General features: G+C 44.2%; 1 protein-coding gene across 1 annotated transcript in view; it reads left to right on the top strand.

The window, feature by feature from the left end:
• map1b (microtubule-associated protein 1B) overlaps positions 1 to 15,294 on the top strand; it is a 103,837-nt gene that overhangs the window by 80,471 nt on the left and 8,072 nt on the right. Inside the window, 4 exon segments of the mRNA XM_055632176.1 lie at positions 1,468 to 1,608; positions 3,430 to 4,782; positions 4,785 to 9,390; positions 14,169 to 14,407. Coding sequence (XP_055488151.1) covers positions 1,468 to 1,608; positions 3,430 to 4,782; positions 4,785 to 9,390; positions 14,169 to 14,407 — 6,339 coding nt within the window.

The raw sequence follows: 15,294 nt of genomic DNA, 5'->3' as shown, positions 1-15,294 counted from the left end.
ACTCTATCTACTTCTACTACCACTTTTAGAGAGTTGTGGACTTGGACTCCCAGATCCCTCTGAACATCAATGCTATTAATGGTCTTGCCATTAACTGTACACTCTCTCTTTACATTCGACATCCCAAATTGCAACATACACTTACTAGGATTCAACTCGATCTGCAATTTCCTTGTCCATATTTGTAATTGACCTTTATCCAGCTGTGTACTTTGTCAGCCTTGCTTACTGTTTACAACTCCACCAATGTTGGTGTTGCCTGCAAACTTACCAACCATCCCATCTACATTTACATCCAAGTGGTTTATATAAATGATAAACAATAGGACAATCAGGACAAATCCCCGCAGAACAGCACTGGTCGCAAACATCTAGCTAGAATAACAGCTTTCCACAACCAACACCTACAATAAAACTAAGTTTAAATCCACTGCCTTCTACGGGCAAGCCAGTTCTGAATCCAGACCACCAAGTCACTGTGGATCCAATTCATCCCTACCTGGATCAGCCTACCATAGACTTTGTTAAAGGCTCTGCAAAAATCTATACAGACAACATCCACAAAAAACTCAATCAAGTTAGTAAGACATGACCCGCTGCTTACAAAGCCTTACTTAACCCCTCTCATCCAAATGCATGTATATAATTTCCTAAAGAATCCTCTCCAATAGCTTACCTGGCATTGACATGAAGCTCACCGGCCTATAATTCCCTTGGTTATCTCTACTTTCCTTCTCAAACAAAGGACTAAGATTAACTACTCACCAGTCCTGTAGGACCTCACTTGCAGCTAGAAAGGTTGCAACGATCTCCGTCAAGGATCCTGCAATCTTCTCTCTTGCCTCTCTCTTGCCTCAATAACCTGGGATCCCATCGGGTCCTGCGGATGTATCTACTATATTCAAGACACCCAGCAGCACCTCCTTTTCCTTTTTATCCAAAATCATATCCTCTCTGGTCATACAAGATTCCCATCCCTTGCCACCTTTCTTCCTCCTCCTCAGTGGCACACGCTGATCCTGAATTCTGGAGCAGCTGGTCTTTAAATCACTTCCACATCAGATGTGGACTTACTCAATAACTGCTGCTCACAATTTACTTTTCCTACCTCCTACCTAATAATGTTGTGATCTGCCTTACCGCAATTTAGTACTTCTCCCAAGGGCCAGACTTATTTTTATTCATCTTAAAACTTATGGGGTTTTGATTCCTGTTCCAGAATAATGTTCCACATAAATACAGTTCACCTGGCCATGATTGTTTCCCAATACCTGGTCCAGCATGATTCCTCCAGGTCGAGATTGCAGATGCTGCAGTCCGAAGAAGGGTCCCAGTGCAAAATGTCACCTGTTTTAATCCTATGTAAAGATCAACCGACATGAAAAACTCAACTCGGGGATGGTTTTTGTAAATTGCACCTTGAAGCTATTTGCCCGACATCTTTAAGCCATTGTGTCCTTTCCTCAGGTACGCCTGATGATCACAGATGCTGCCCGTCACAAGCTGCTGGTGCTAACTGGACAGTGCTGTGAAAACACTGGCGAGTTGATTCTACAGTCTGGTTCATTCTCATTTCAGAACTTCATTGAAATTTTCACAGATCAGGAGGTAAGTGAATGTATGCTTATCACGTTGCCCCTGGGCCCTCAGCAGAACCTTGCTGGCTACCAGGTTTGGTTTGAATGTTGGAGAGATGTTATCAACTTGCTTGATTGGTATCTACCATGGTAAATGTCAGCAATTGCTAGGAGCAGGTATTTAAGCAAAGTTATTGCTGATGAAGTTTATATTCTCGAGTCAAGAGTAATTGTCATGTGTACCAACAATGGAACAATGAAATTCTTACTTGCAGAAGCATAGTAGACCTACAAACACAGTACTCTTAGATAATATGTGGAAAACAGAAATTCAATAAATTCACAGCCATAGTATTAATGCAAGTGCATAACCCCAAAAGCCCTCAGTGCAACCAAAAACATTTCACAGTTCATAATTGAGGTTGGTGTTTTGTAGTGCTCAAGAGCCTGGTTCATATGTTATAGGAGCAGAATTAGACCATTAGACCCATCAAGTCTACTCCGCCATTCAATCATGGCTGATCTATCTTTCCCTTTTAACCTCATTCCCCTTCCTTTTCCCCATAACCCCTGACATCAGCACTAATCATATTGGTCGTTGGGAAGAAGCTGCTCTTGAAACTGGTGGTCACAGTTTTAAGACTTCTCTACCTTCGTCTCAATGGTAGGAGTGAAGTGAGAGCGTGAACAGGGTGGTGTTGGTCTCTGCCATCACGTTGAATTGGATAAATAGGCAGTTTTGTTTGTGCTTGTGGATTTATGCTTTGCCAAGTAGAAGTTCCACAATGTCTTCGACTAATTTTAAGAATTGTCTTTAAAAACATAGATGAGACCACTTGAACTGCCTTGTGCAAAAACCAAACTACTGGAGTAACTCAGCAGGCTAGGCAGCATCTGTGAAGGAAAATCTGTGAAGACAATGGGGTGCTGCCTGCACGGAGTTTGTACGTTCTCCCTGTGACCGTGTGGGTTTGCTCTGGTTTTCTTCCACATTCTAAAGATGTACAGGTCTGTACGTTAATTGGCTTCTACAAGTTCCCTCTAGTGTGCAGGATGCGAATCTGGGATAACATAGAACTAGTGTACGGGTGATTGTTGGTTAGCGCAGACATATAATGGTATAAGGACACACTGATCTGTTTTGTAGTCAATGTTCTGTTGTGCTGAAGCAAAGCAAGAATTTCATTGTCCTATCAGGGACACATGACAATAAACTCACTTGAACGTGAACTTGGTGGGCCGAAGGTCCTGTTTCCATGCTGCATCTCTAAACTAAAGATGTTTCAGTTTGGGATCTTCCACAGACGCAGAATGAGCTCCTCCTGCTTTTGATTTTTGCTTAAGATTCAGAATGTCTCTTGGGTCTCCATGTAACTGTCTTGTGTTTAATTAGTTCATCTTTATAACTTCATTTTTCTACAGAATGTGAGATTTCACATTATAACAATGTTAAGTCTCTAATCACCAAGTGTTCTACCTGCTGATGTCTAGTTAGTAAGGAAACAGTCTTGATATATGCATGTATGTTAAACCACCAAACACAAAACACATGTTTACATATTTGTCACTGAATGTGGCTGACCAGATAGAATTGGGACTTTTCTTGAAGTGAAGCGTTGTGAGACTAGTTATCTCTGTAATTAAATTACATATAAATTGGGAATTAGCAATTGAAAATATTCACATATATTTTGGTAATGGAAGCAGGAATATTTTATTTTTGCCTGATGAGTATTCTTGTGATTATAATTCATTTGGCAAAAGTGGATCTAATGCCAAAATAATTGTGTTAATTGAGGTCTTTCACTAATCACTGCTAATTATTGTATTTTTTTTTAAATTCTGCTGTCAGATTGGAGAACTGCTAAGCACCACACACCCAGCCAATAAAGCCAGCCTCACATTATTCTGCCCTGAGGAAGGCGACTGGAAAAATACAAACCTGGAGAAACACAACCTACAGGACTTTATCAATATTAAACTGAACTCAGTCTCCATTTTACCAGAAATGGAAGGACTTTCAGAATTCACAGAATACCTATCAGAGTCGGTGGAAGTCCCGTCATCCTTTGACGTGTTGGAGCCTCCGGCATCTGGAGGCTTCCTGAAGTTGTCGAAGCCTTGTTGCTACATTTTCCCCGGTGGGAGAGGGGACTCGGCCTTGTTCGCCGTGAACGGGTTCAACATGCTTATAAATGGTGGTTCAGATCGCAAGTCTTGCTTCTGGAAACTAGTTCGACACTTGGACAGAGTCGACTCGATTCTACTCACCCACAATGGGGCAGATAACCTGCCCGGGGTCAACAGTCTGCTGCAACGCAAGATAGCGGAGCTGGAAGAGGAACAGTCGCAAGGATCCACTGCCAACAGTGACTGGATGAAGAATCTCATCTCACCCGAGCTGGGTGTTGTCTTTCTTAACGTCCCCGAAAACGTGACAAACCTGCAGCCTAATTTCCGAGTCAGGAGAAATACCGAAGAAACTTGCCTTACTGTCCAGTACTTAAACAAATTGTCTATAAAGCCAGAACCCCTCTTTAGGACTGGAGGGAATACCATTGATCCAGTAATACTGTTCCAGAAAATGGGTGTCGGGCGGCTAGAGATGTACATTTTAAACCCAGTGAAAGGGAGCAAAGAGCTACAATTTTTCATGCAACATTGGTCCAGCAACAACCAAGCTAAAACTGGACTTGTTTTGCCAAATGGCAAAGATGCAGAAATTTCATTTCCATACTTGACTTCAATATCCTCTCTGATTGTATGGCACCCTGCCAACCCATCTGAGAAAATAGTCCGAGCTCTGTTCCCAGGAAATGCTCCACAGTACAACATTCTGGATGGATTAGAAAAGCTCAAGCATTTAGACTTCTTGAAACACCCAATGGTAACTCAAAAGGAGCTTGTAGCTGGTTTGGCTGCCCCGACAGTGAAGCAAGCCAAGATGAAACAACGCAGTGACAGTAAGGAGAGTCTGAAATCCAACTCCAGGCCATCCGTTGGAAAGGGAGTTAAGAAGGACGTCAAGGAAGAAACACCCGAGATGACAAAATCCTCTGTTAATCACCAAGAGGCTGTTATTGGGAAGCCTCAGAAGGTGGAGAAGAAGGAAAAACCTATCGTTAAGAAGGAACGACCCAAGTCAGAATCACAATTTAAGCTTGAGGAGAAAGAAGGGAAGGCTAAAGTGGAACCGGCTAAACAAGAACTCGAAGAGAAAACGCAGAAAGAAGAGAAACCAAAGTCTGAGAGAACAAACCAAAACCGTTGAAGGAAAAAATCGTGAAGAAGGAGGTTAAAGTAAGGAAACCCGAGGAGAAGAAAAAAGAGGAAAAGGAAGCGAAAAAAGAGATTGCCAAGCCGGAGGCAAAAGAGGAGAAATCTGTCGTCAAAAAGGAAAAGGTGAAAAAAGAGGAGAAGCCTAAAAAGGAAGAAGTAAAAAAGGAAGTAAAGAAAGATATTAAAAAAGAAGTGAAGAAGAAAGAGACACCAGTGAAAGAGGCAAAGAAGGAAGAAAAGAAAGAAATCAAAAAGAATGACAAAGATGTCAAGAGAGACGTGAAAAAGCCCATTAAGGAAGTTAAAAAAACTGTGCCCGCAACAGAGGCCAAGAAATTGCCAATTAAGCCCAAGGTGGAAAAGAAAAACGAGACAGGCAAGAAGGAAGATGCTGCCGCAAGTAAACTCAAAGGAAAAGCAAAACTAAGCAAGAAAGAAGCCAAGGTTGAAACTGCAGCTGCGGCAGGAGTTGCTGTAGCAGCGGCAGCTGTAGCAACCGCAGTAGTAGCAGCAGCTGCTGCAGTTACAGAACTTGAGATCGAACGATCACTAATGTCCTCACCAGAAGACTTAACAAAGGACTTTGAGGAACTTAACAAAGAAGAGAAAAAAGACACCCAGGTATCTCCTGTGGCAGTAGAGACCTCCATGCAGGATGAAGTGCAAGCGGAAAAGATAGGCCTCACGATTCACAGAGATGCTTTAGATATCGATGAATCTCCCGATGAAGGAATAACAACTACTGATGCCGAAGGTGAATTTGAACAATCTCCTCAAGAGTACATTGAGGCTGAAAATAAGGAGACCTTAGAACGATTTGAGGATGAGGGTGCAGCTTTTGAAGAGTCCTCCGAACCTGGAGACTATGAAGAGAAGGCAGAGACCGAAGATGTTGATGAGCTAGCAGGATCAGTGGACAAGATGCTTCCCAACAAAACTGTGCTGGAGCACGTGGCTAGCGGAGAGAAAGCTGAGGCTGAGGACCTCGAAGCAGAAGAATTGATCGAAAACGAGGAACCAGTTGATGTTGACGAGATGGCAGAGAAAGAAGAGACTGAAGATTCGGAAGTGGGAGATGATCATAGGGAACGGGAGGATATGCTTCTTGAAAAGGCTGAGACTGAAGAAGAGGCAGAGGATGATGACAACAAAGCAGATTACAGCAAAGAACTGTATGAAGAGAAAGAGAGATGTGAGGTTAAAAGCACTGAGGTGAATAAAATCCCATCTCCCAATGCACTTCTGGATAAATTCTCTGCACTTCATTCTTCGATCATTGATCAAACAATGTCTATTCGTAATGAGACAATACCTACTGATTTTGAGAGTGAAACTACAGCCTCTGATGAGGAAGTCCACGATGACCCCCCTGAAGAATTTACAGCTACGTCTGGCTTTACTCAGTCTACGATTGAGATTTCTAGCGAGCCCACCCCAATGGATGGAATGTCCACACCCAGGGACATAATGAGTGACGAGCCCAACAATGAAGAAACCGAGTCTCCAACTCAGGAGTACGTTAGCGTAACAAAGTTTGAGACAACTGTCATTTCACAGAGTCGTGAAGGAACCAAGCTTTCTCCCGTCCCCGACACTTACAACGGGTTCTCATTAGAAATTACAAAAACCGATGTGACACAGGGCGAGGATTACCCAGCTTCTGCCTCAACAATATCTCCTTCATCTTCCTTGGAAGAAGACAAGTACTTCAAACCACCACCAGCCAGCATTTGTATTCCGAAACGTGAGGAGTATGAGAAACAGGACGAATTAGAGCTTGAGAAGATAGAGAATCAAATAAAGAACTTTGAGGCCAAATTAAGCCCTGCAAGGAGTCCAGCTGAATCATCACCACAATCTCGGACACCATTAAGTGATCGTAATATCAACTTTGATTTGACTCCATCAGAAATCAAGGCATCCGCTGATCTTCCACCTTTGGAACCTGAAGTGCCAGGTGATCATTGTGCAAGTCCTGAAGAGAAAACGTTGGAGATGGCATCACCCATGCAGTCTGGAACGCCCAGTGCTGGTCACACCCCATTTCATCAGTCACCAATAGACGAGAAAAACAAAGTTCCAGCTGAGGTAACGACAAAGTTCCCGACGCCCATCATCATCGAGACAGATGACACGAAGGTGGATGAGACCAGTCCGAGGTATAGTCCGATGGACGAGCCGGTACCTGATTCGGAATCGCCTGTTGAGAAAGTTCTGTCTCCACTGCGTAGTCCTCCAATGTTGGGCTCCAGTTCTCCCGTCGACAGCTCTCCCAATGACGGAGAGGAGTTCCCAGTGCAGTTCCTGGAAGGTGCAATGGAACTCACGAGTGACAAACTCAAGCTTCTGTCCTCGCCCCGACTCTATCCATTCAATGAACTCCAGTCCAGCCCTGCCGCCCACGACAAAGAACAGGCAGCCGACTTCGAGTTGTTGACTCCCAAAGACAGTTTCAGCCAGAAGCGGAAACTGGAAGGAAGCGCCGCCGGTGCGTTTGTGTCGCTGGGCCCGTTCGAAGCGCATAAAACCGGAGGTGAGCTCTCCCCGACATTAGTGGACATCAGCCAGATTGGGTCCGTTAAAGAAGACAGCAAAATGTCCATCTCTGAGGGAACCACGTCAGACAAGTCAGCTACCCCTGTCGATGAGGTGGTGGCAGAAGACACTTACTCTCACATCGAAGGGGTTGCTTCAGCTTCAACAGCATCCCTGGCCACAAGCTCTTTCCCGGAGCCCACAGCTGACGACGTTTCCCCCTCACTGCATGCAGAAGTTGGCTCTCCGCTCTCAACTGAAGTAGATGAATCCCTCTCCGTATCTGTTGTGCAAACGCCCACCGCATTCCAAGAAGCAGAGGTGTCTCCTTCCAGAGAGGACTGCCCGAGGCCCATGTCTATTTCCCCCCCAGAGGTCTCTCCAAAAACTGCAAAATCCAGAACGCCCGTGCAGGAAGTCCGCTCTCCCGAACACTCCACAATGTCCGTGGAGTTCAGTCAGGAATCTCCCGAACAGTCTTTAGCTTTGGACTTCAGCAAGCAGTCTCCTGAGCAACCCTCCTTTAATGCCGGCTACCACCACATATCCGAGAATGGACCAACTGAGGTGGATTATAGTCCATCTGACATTCACGAAACGGGATTCATGCATCACGTTCTGCCCACGCATGAAAAACCATTCTACTGTCAAGATAAGGACCATCTCCAATTTGGTTCGACACCTCCGACAGAGGCGTCTCCAACAACTTCGTCTGCTCGCACTCCTCAGACAAGTTCTCCACTCCAGGAGGAGTTTGGTGTTTGTACCTCCCTCTCATCCGCCATCTCCTCTGCAAGAGTCATGATTGACGGGGAGACATTACTGTCAGAGAGGCTCCCAGCCCCCTGTTCACCACGGACAACTTCCCTGCTGCATGAAAAGGAGGATTTACAGATGTTTGATGTTTCTCAGCCTCTCTCACTTGCGAAGGACGTATCTCACCTTCACAGTTCCGTTTCTCCCGTCGCACGCCTCGGGCAGGAGAAATCTCCAACGGGGTCATCGATATTTTCTTCTTCAGAGCAGGTGGCTGCTGTGTTTGCGACACATTCATACCAAGAGTCTTCCTTCACAGGAAGCAAACATCCAGAAATGCAAATGGACGTTGAAGAGATGGAGACATTCGTCAGCAAACAAGATAAAGTCAAAGAGGTTTACGAGGTTGAAGATGGACCTTTCACACCCAGAACAGAGGTTCAACATGGCGCTGATAAATGCTTTAAAACTCCTTCTTCATTCAAGCTCAATATGGCTGATCTCTCCCCTTCTTTCATCAACCCAAGCCCCTTAGAATTTTTTGAACAAGAAGATGCCCTTAACGACGCCCTTGTCGAAAGGCCCTTGACCCAAGGTGGAGATGCTCAGCCTCCGCCTGGTGGGAAGCAGCAGGCACGTCAATGTGATGACACTCCAGGCACGTCCATCAGTGAGTCAGCTCCTTCACAGACTGATTCGGATTTCCCCCCCGGGACGGAAGAGTGCCCTTCCATCACCGCGGATGCTGCCTTAGACTCCGAGGACGAGTCCGAGACCCTTCCGACGGACAGAACCCTGGTTCACCGGCAGATGGACCCCCCGCCTGCTCTCTTAAAGGACCCCAGCCCGCCTCCCCCGCACCCTGGCGTGTGCATGGTCGATCCCGAGGCACTGCCCATCGAGCAGAACAATGCCAAGGCTGATAAACCTTTGAAGAAGGAGGTGAAGGAAAGAACAAAGACTAAAAAGCAGGTCATGAAGACAAAGTCTTCCTCTCCTTCCAGGAAATCTGACAGCAAACCAAAGCATCCCAGTGCTCCTTCCCGAACAAACGTGCTCGCGTCGGCTAAGGAAACAGCCGATAAAACTGCAAAATCAGCTTCTCCGAAGAAGGATTCGGTGGAGAAGGGCTCCAAAGCGAGCACCAACCCAGAGGTGAAAGCTGCTCGAGGTGATGACAAGGAAGCAAAGAATGCGACTAACACCACCAACTCAAAGTCTGCACACACCACTAAAAACCCAGGTAAGCGCCTTCCCCCTTGTACCTTGGTTATGGTCTGAGTACAGGTAGATGGGACTAGGGGAGAATAAGTGTTCGGCACAGACTTGAAGGGCCGTGCTGTAATTGTTATATGCTAATCTGGTTATAATCCTGGCAGAAACTCACAAGAACTTTATTCAATTTCTCAGCAGTTTCTGCCAATCACTGAGGTACAATAGAAAATATTCCACTTTTATTCGACTTTAAAGACAAATAAAAAAAAACAAGAATGCGCTAAAGTACAGGATGCTAGTTAACACAATAGTCATAGAATCATACAGCGTGGAAATGGGCACTTTGGCCCACTTTCCCACGCCGACCAACATGCCCCATCTACACTAGTCCCACCTGCCTGCGTTTGGCCCATATTGCAGCGAAATTTTGTGTGAATGACAAAACATCTTTAATCATACATTTGTAATAGACCCTGCATCATTTTTAAGGAACAGACTATATAAGCCATGTCCGTAGGGAAAAGTCTGTTAATTCAGTCTCAGGGCATTTGAGAAGAAATTCTTGTGGGAAATTTGTGAAGCCCATTTAACTGAAGAGACCATGTCAGAGGTGCAATGACAGTGCGGATCTTGGCGCTAAAAGTTCACTTCTAGGAAGAATTAGAGGAGATTCACAGTTTAAGCAACCTTTGTACAAAAGGCATATTAGACAATAGACAATAGGTGCAGGAGTAGGCCATTCGGCCCTTTGTGCCAGCACCGCCATTCAATGTGATCATGGCTGATCATATTGGACAGATATTAAAATTAAGCGAGAGATAATTAACATTTTAAAAGCAAAACCTTATTGAGGAAATTGTTAATAATCTTCTAATAAGGAGAGTAGATCACGCAAATAAAATGCAAATTACAATAGACAATAGGTGCAGGAGTAGGCCATTCGGCCCTTTGAGCCAGCACCGCCATTCACTGCGATCATGGCTGATCATCCCCAATCAGTACCACGTTCCTGCCTTCTCCCCATATCACCTGACTCCGCTATCACTTTAAGAGCTCTGTCTAACTTTCTCTTGAAAGCATCCAGAGAATTGGCCTCCACTGCCTTCTCCTGAGGCAGAGAATTGCACAGATTCACAACCCTCTGTGTGAAAAAGTTTTTCCTCATTTCCGTTCTAAATGACTTGCTCTTTATTCTTAAATTTTTTATTAAATGTTCTACGATGACTGCAATAAAATGTCCTGAGCCAATTATCCAATTTTAATTGCTCATTGTTTAAAAGTGAACATGTAATAAGAGGATAAGAAAATAAAACAAGCAATGGGCCCTGTTTCTACATTTTCCTTGTTTCTACAATAGAATCTACAGGATTGAACTTTTAATTGAACACGGAGAAAAAATGGTGGATTTACTTTTAATAATTCCCAATGATGCTGAGCATGTAAATGACAAAATGCTTCTAAGTGAACATTTTTAAGTTATAGTAACTAATTTGCCAACTCTTCACGACATGTTGCCTTTGCACACCCAGGCCCTTAAGCAATATACAACATAAGTGATTCGAATTTTGCTACGCAAATTTAGAGCCTTGGAACCCAAATCTCTGGTCAGTGAACATACTGATTAATCTGCAGGCTTGATTTATTGTAGGATGATGGGACCATCAAGCAGAGAAGGCCACTCCATCAGTTTTGTGCCAGCCTAGCTTTTTGAAATTTCCGTACCTTTTGCCTGGCAAAAAGTTAAAAATACTTCAAATACTTATCTAATTTCCTTTTGAAAATTGCTAATAATCTTCCTCAGCATTCTAAAATGTAAAACAAAATATCACAAGAAGTAAAGCTGCAATCACTGCAAGTTAGACAATAGACAATAGGTGCAGGCGTTAGAAGCTAAAAGGCTGATACGATTGAGGTTTTCAAGGTATTAAAGTAGAGAAAAAACATTTCTGTTGATTGGAGGGATCTAGAACTGAAGGTACAATGTAACAATTGAGACCCCTTCCAGGAGAAAATGGGGAAAAGAAGCAATGTTCACACTAAGGACCATATCATTTTAGAATTGTCTTCCAGAAAGGAACATTGATGCAGGATCAATCATTAGTTATAAATCCAAGACAGTTACATTTTTGATAACCAAATACTTCCAGGGATAAGCAGCAAAGATAGGGTTATGGAGATGGGTTAACAATCTGCCACCAACTCATAAAGTGGAGAAATAAGCTGAAGATTTTAAATTGCCTTTGTTCTATTCTTCTTGCTATCTATATCATGGACTGCCTATACTCAGTATAGAACATAAATAATAGATGCAGGAGTAGGCCATTCAGCCCTTTGAGCCAGCACCGCCATTCAATATGATCATGGTTTATCATCCAAAATCAGTGCCCCGTTCCTGCTTTTTCCTAATATCCCTTGATTCTGTTAGCCCTAAGAGCTCTATGTAACTCTCTCTTGAAAACATCCAGTGAATGGCCTCCACTGCCTTCTGTGGCCAAGAATTCCACTGATTCACAACTCTCTGGGTGAAAAGGATTTTCCTCATCTCAGTCCTAAATGCCCTACCCCTTATTGTTAAACTGTTACCCCTGGTTCTGGACTCCCCCAACGTTTGGACCATTTTTCCTGATAAAGAGGGTTGAACCAGGTCAAGACTATTCTAGCTCCTATTATCAGCAAATGCTGCTGCACTGGCTATGAACAAAACCATCCTTTGTGTAAGTATTTTTAAAGCAGAATGAATGCTCTGTAAAAAAACTGCCTTAAGAACTCAATCATTGCATCATCATGCACACAGGAGGCCAGTTATTCTTTCAAGCCAAGATGTTTTTTGGGTTTTTTTTTTTGCATCCAGTTACCCCATTCATTGGATTATTCCCTGAATTTTTATTTAATTCATGTACCTATCCATTAAAAAAAAATGAATGTCATGATTACATTTGCTTTCATTATTCTTTGAGGCTGCAAATTCCAGGTTATTGCCATTTTCTTCAAGGGCACTCACCCGGGAATTTGATTTTCCAAGCTGTAGAATCCCTTTTTCACGCTGTAATTGATATCTCGGCATTTCTAATCCACTTCAACATGCGAGGCAAAAGTTGGTTTTGAAATAAACACAAAGCACATAGAAACATAGAAATTAGGTGCAGGAGTAGGCCATTCGGCCCTTCGAGCCTGCACCGCCATTCAATATGATCATGGCTGATCATCCAACTCAGTATCCTGTACCTGCCTTCTCTCCATACCCCCTGATCCCCTTAGCCACAAGGGCCACATCTAACTCCCTCTTAAATATAGCCAATGAACTGGCCTTAACTACCTGTGGCAGAGAATTCCACAGATTCACCACTCTCTGTGTGAAAAATGTTTTTCTCATCTCGGTCCAAAAAGACTTCCCCCTTATCCTTAAACTGTGACCCCCCCTTGTTCTAGACTGCCCCAACATCGGGAACAATCTTCCTGCATCTAGCCTGTCCAACCACTGAAGACTTTTGTAAGTTTCTATAAGATTCCCCCTCAATCTTCTAAATTCTAGCGAGTACAAGCCGAGTCTATCCTGTCCTTCTTCATATGAAAGTCCTGACATCCCAGGAATCCAGTCTGGTGAACCTTCTCTGTACTCCCTCTAAGACAAGAATGTCTTTCCTCAGATTAGGAGACCAAAACTGTATGCAATACTCCAGGTGTGGTCTCACCAAGACCCTGTCCAACTGCAGTAGAACCTCCCTGCTCTTATACTCAAATCCTTTTGCTAACATACCATTTGCTTTCTTCACTGATGCATTTCGTTGTCTCTGTACTGTACACTGACAATTAAATTGAATCTGAATCTGAATCTGAATCTGAATCACTGCCTGCTGCACCTGCATGCCTACTTTCAATGACTGGTGTACCATGACACCCAGGTCTCGTTGCATCTCCCCTTTTCCTAATCGGCCACCATTCCAGATAACAGTCTACTTTCCTGTTTTTGCCACCAAAGTGGATAACCTGACATTTATCCACTGTATGTGCAGGGTGTCTATAGTAATCCTTTTCTCCTATATATGGCCCCTCGCTTTTTGTGTCATGTGTTGCAAAAATGTTCATCTAAGCAAAAAGTTTGAGGGTCTCTGCCTTCTCCACCCCCAGTGAGTTCTAGATTTCAGCCAAACTTCAAATGAAAAAAATGTCTTTCCCGCAAACCCCTCTAGATCTCCTACCACTGACCTTAAACCCGTGCCTTCCTAATTTGACACCACTGCCAAGGAAAAAGGTTCCTTGAGAACTACTTTATCTATGCCCCTCAGAGTTGTATATATCCCTCTCAGTGTTGTCATCAAAGATGAACTCTTGTGCCAAATGTGTAGATTAAATGCAGATGGCTGATAAGAACAGTTGGGCACAAGAAAGCAAGGGATTGTGGAGCAGCCAGCATCTACATGAGCAGTCAAAATATCTGGGAAGGAACTGCAGATGCTGGTTTATACTGGGAATAGACACAAAGTGCTGGAGTAACTCAGCGGGTCACTCATCATCTCTGGAGAAAAAGGATGGGTTTTCCATCCATAGATGCAGCCTGATGCTTTATGTCTATCATTGTATGTCTATCTACATGAGCTGTGCCTTAAGGAGCAGAAAAAAGACATTGGGGAATAGCATTTAATTTTGTTATCTTTGTTCAGTCATTGAATTGTTGTCTAGCTGGTTGCTACACTGAGTCAGTCCACAATATGGTCTCTGGTGGGTGTGAAAGGTGGATGTGAAAGGGCAAAGGGGCAGATTTTCTCAAGGGGAACTAATTTTTGCAATGACTTCTTTCTCTCGAAGGTTCCAGCAGCAATAAGACAGCGAGCGTGCCGTCAGTGCCTTCTGGACCTCCAGTGTACCTTGACCTGGTGTACATTCCAAATCACTGCAGTGCCAAGACTGTGGACGCCGAGTTCTTCAAGCGAGTGAGATCTTCCTACTATGTAGTGAGTGGAAACGACCAGGCAGCCGAAGAACCCAGCAGGGCTGTTCTGGATGCCCTCCTGGAGGGCAAGTCTCAGTGGGGCAGTAACATGCAGGTAAGGTCACCAAATCCTTCTTTCAGAATTTTTGGCCATTTTCAAAATACAGCAAAATTGTACTGGTTCGCCACCAATTTTCCGGCAACTAGTGGTCCAGCACCTCTTTTAATCTGTAGAAAATTATGAGCGCGCTTGAAATCCCCCCTGGAAGTCCCCCTGAAAATGTGGTGCCTCGGGCGGGCGAGGCGGCCAATCTCAACCTCATCGGGACCCCCACGGCTGATCGGCAGATTAAATTTGGCGCCTGTGGCCGGAGCTTTGGTTTTCTGGCCCGGCCAGAGCCAGCAGATCCTTTCCCTTAGCCGACATTCATAGCAAAAGGATTTGAGTATAGGAGCAGGGAGGTTCTACTACAGTTGGACAGGGTCTTGGTGAGACCACACCTGGAGTATTGCATACAGTTTTGGTCTCCTAATCTGAGGAAAGACATTCTTGTCATAGAGGGAGTACAGAGAAGGTTCACCAGACTGATTCCTGGGATGTCAGGACTTCCATATGAAGAAAGACTGGATAGACTCGGCTTGTACTCGCTAGAATTTAGAAGATTGAGGGGGAATCTTATAGAAACTTACAAAATTCTTAAGGGGTTGGACAGGCTAGATGCAGGATGATTGTTCCCGATGTTGGGGAAGTCCAGAACAAGGGGTCACAGTTTAAGGATAAGGGGGAAGTCTTTTAGGACTGAGATGAGAAAAACATTTTTCACACAGAGAGTGGTGAATCTGTGGAATTCTCTGCCACAGGTAGTTAAGGCCAGTTCATTGGCTATATTTAAGAGGGAGTTAGATGTGGCCCTTGTGGCTAAGGGGATCAGGGGATATGGAGAGAAGGCAGGTACAGGATACTGAGTTGGATGATCAGCCATGATCATATTGAATGGCGGT

Source organism: Leucoraja erinacea, chromosome 3 (genome assembly GCF_028641065.1).
Source record: "Leucoraja erinacea ecotype New England chromosome 3, Leri_hhj_1, whole genome shotgun sequence".
In the NCBI taxonomy this organism is placed as follows: Eukaryota; Metazoa; Chordata; class Chondrichthyes; order Rajiformes; family Rajidae; genus Leucoraja; species Leucoraja erinaceus.
Note: the sequence above shows the minus strand (reverse complement) of the source record. Positions and strands in the feature narration are given on the sequence as shown.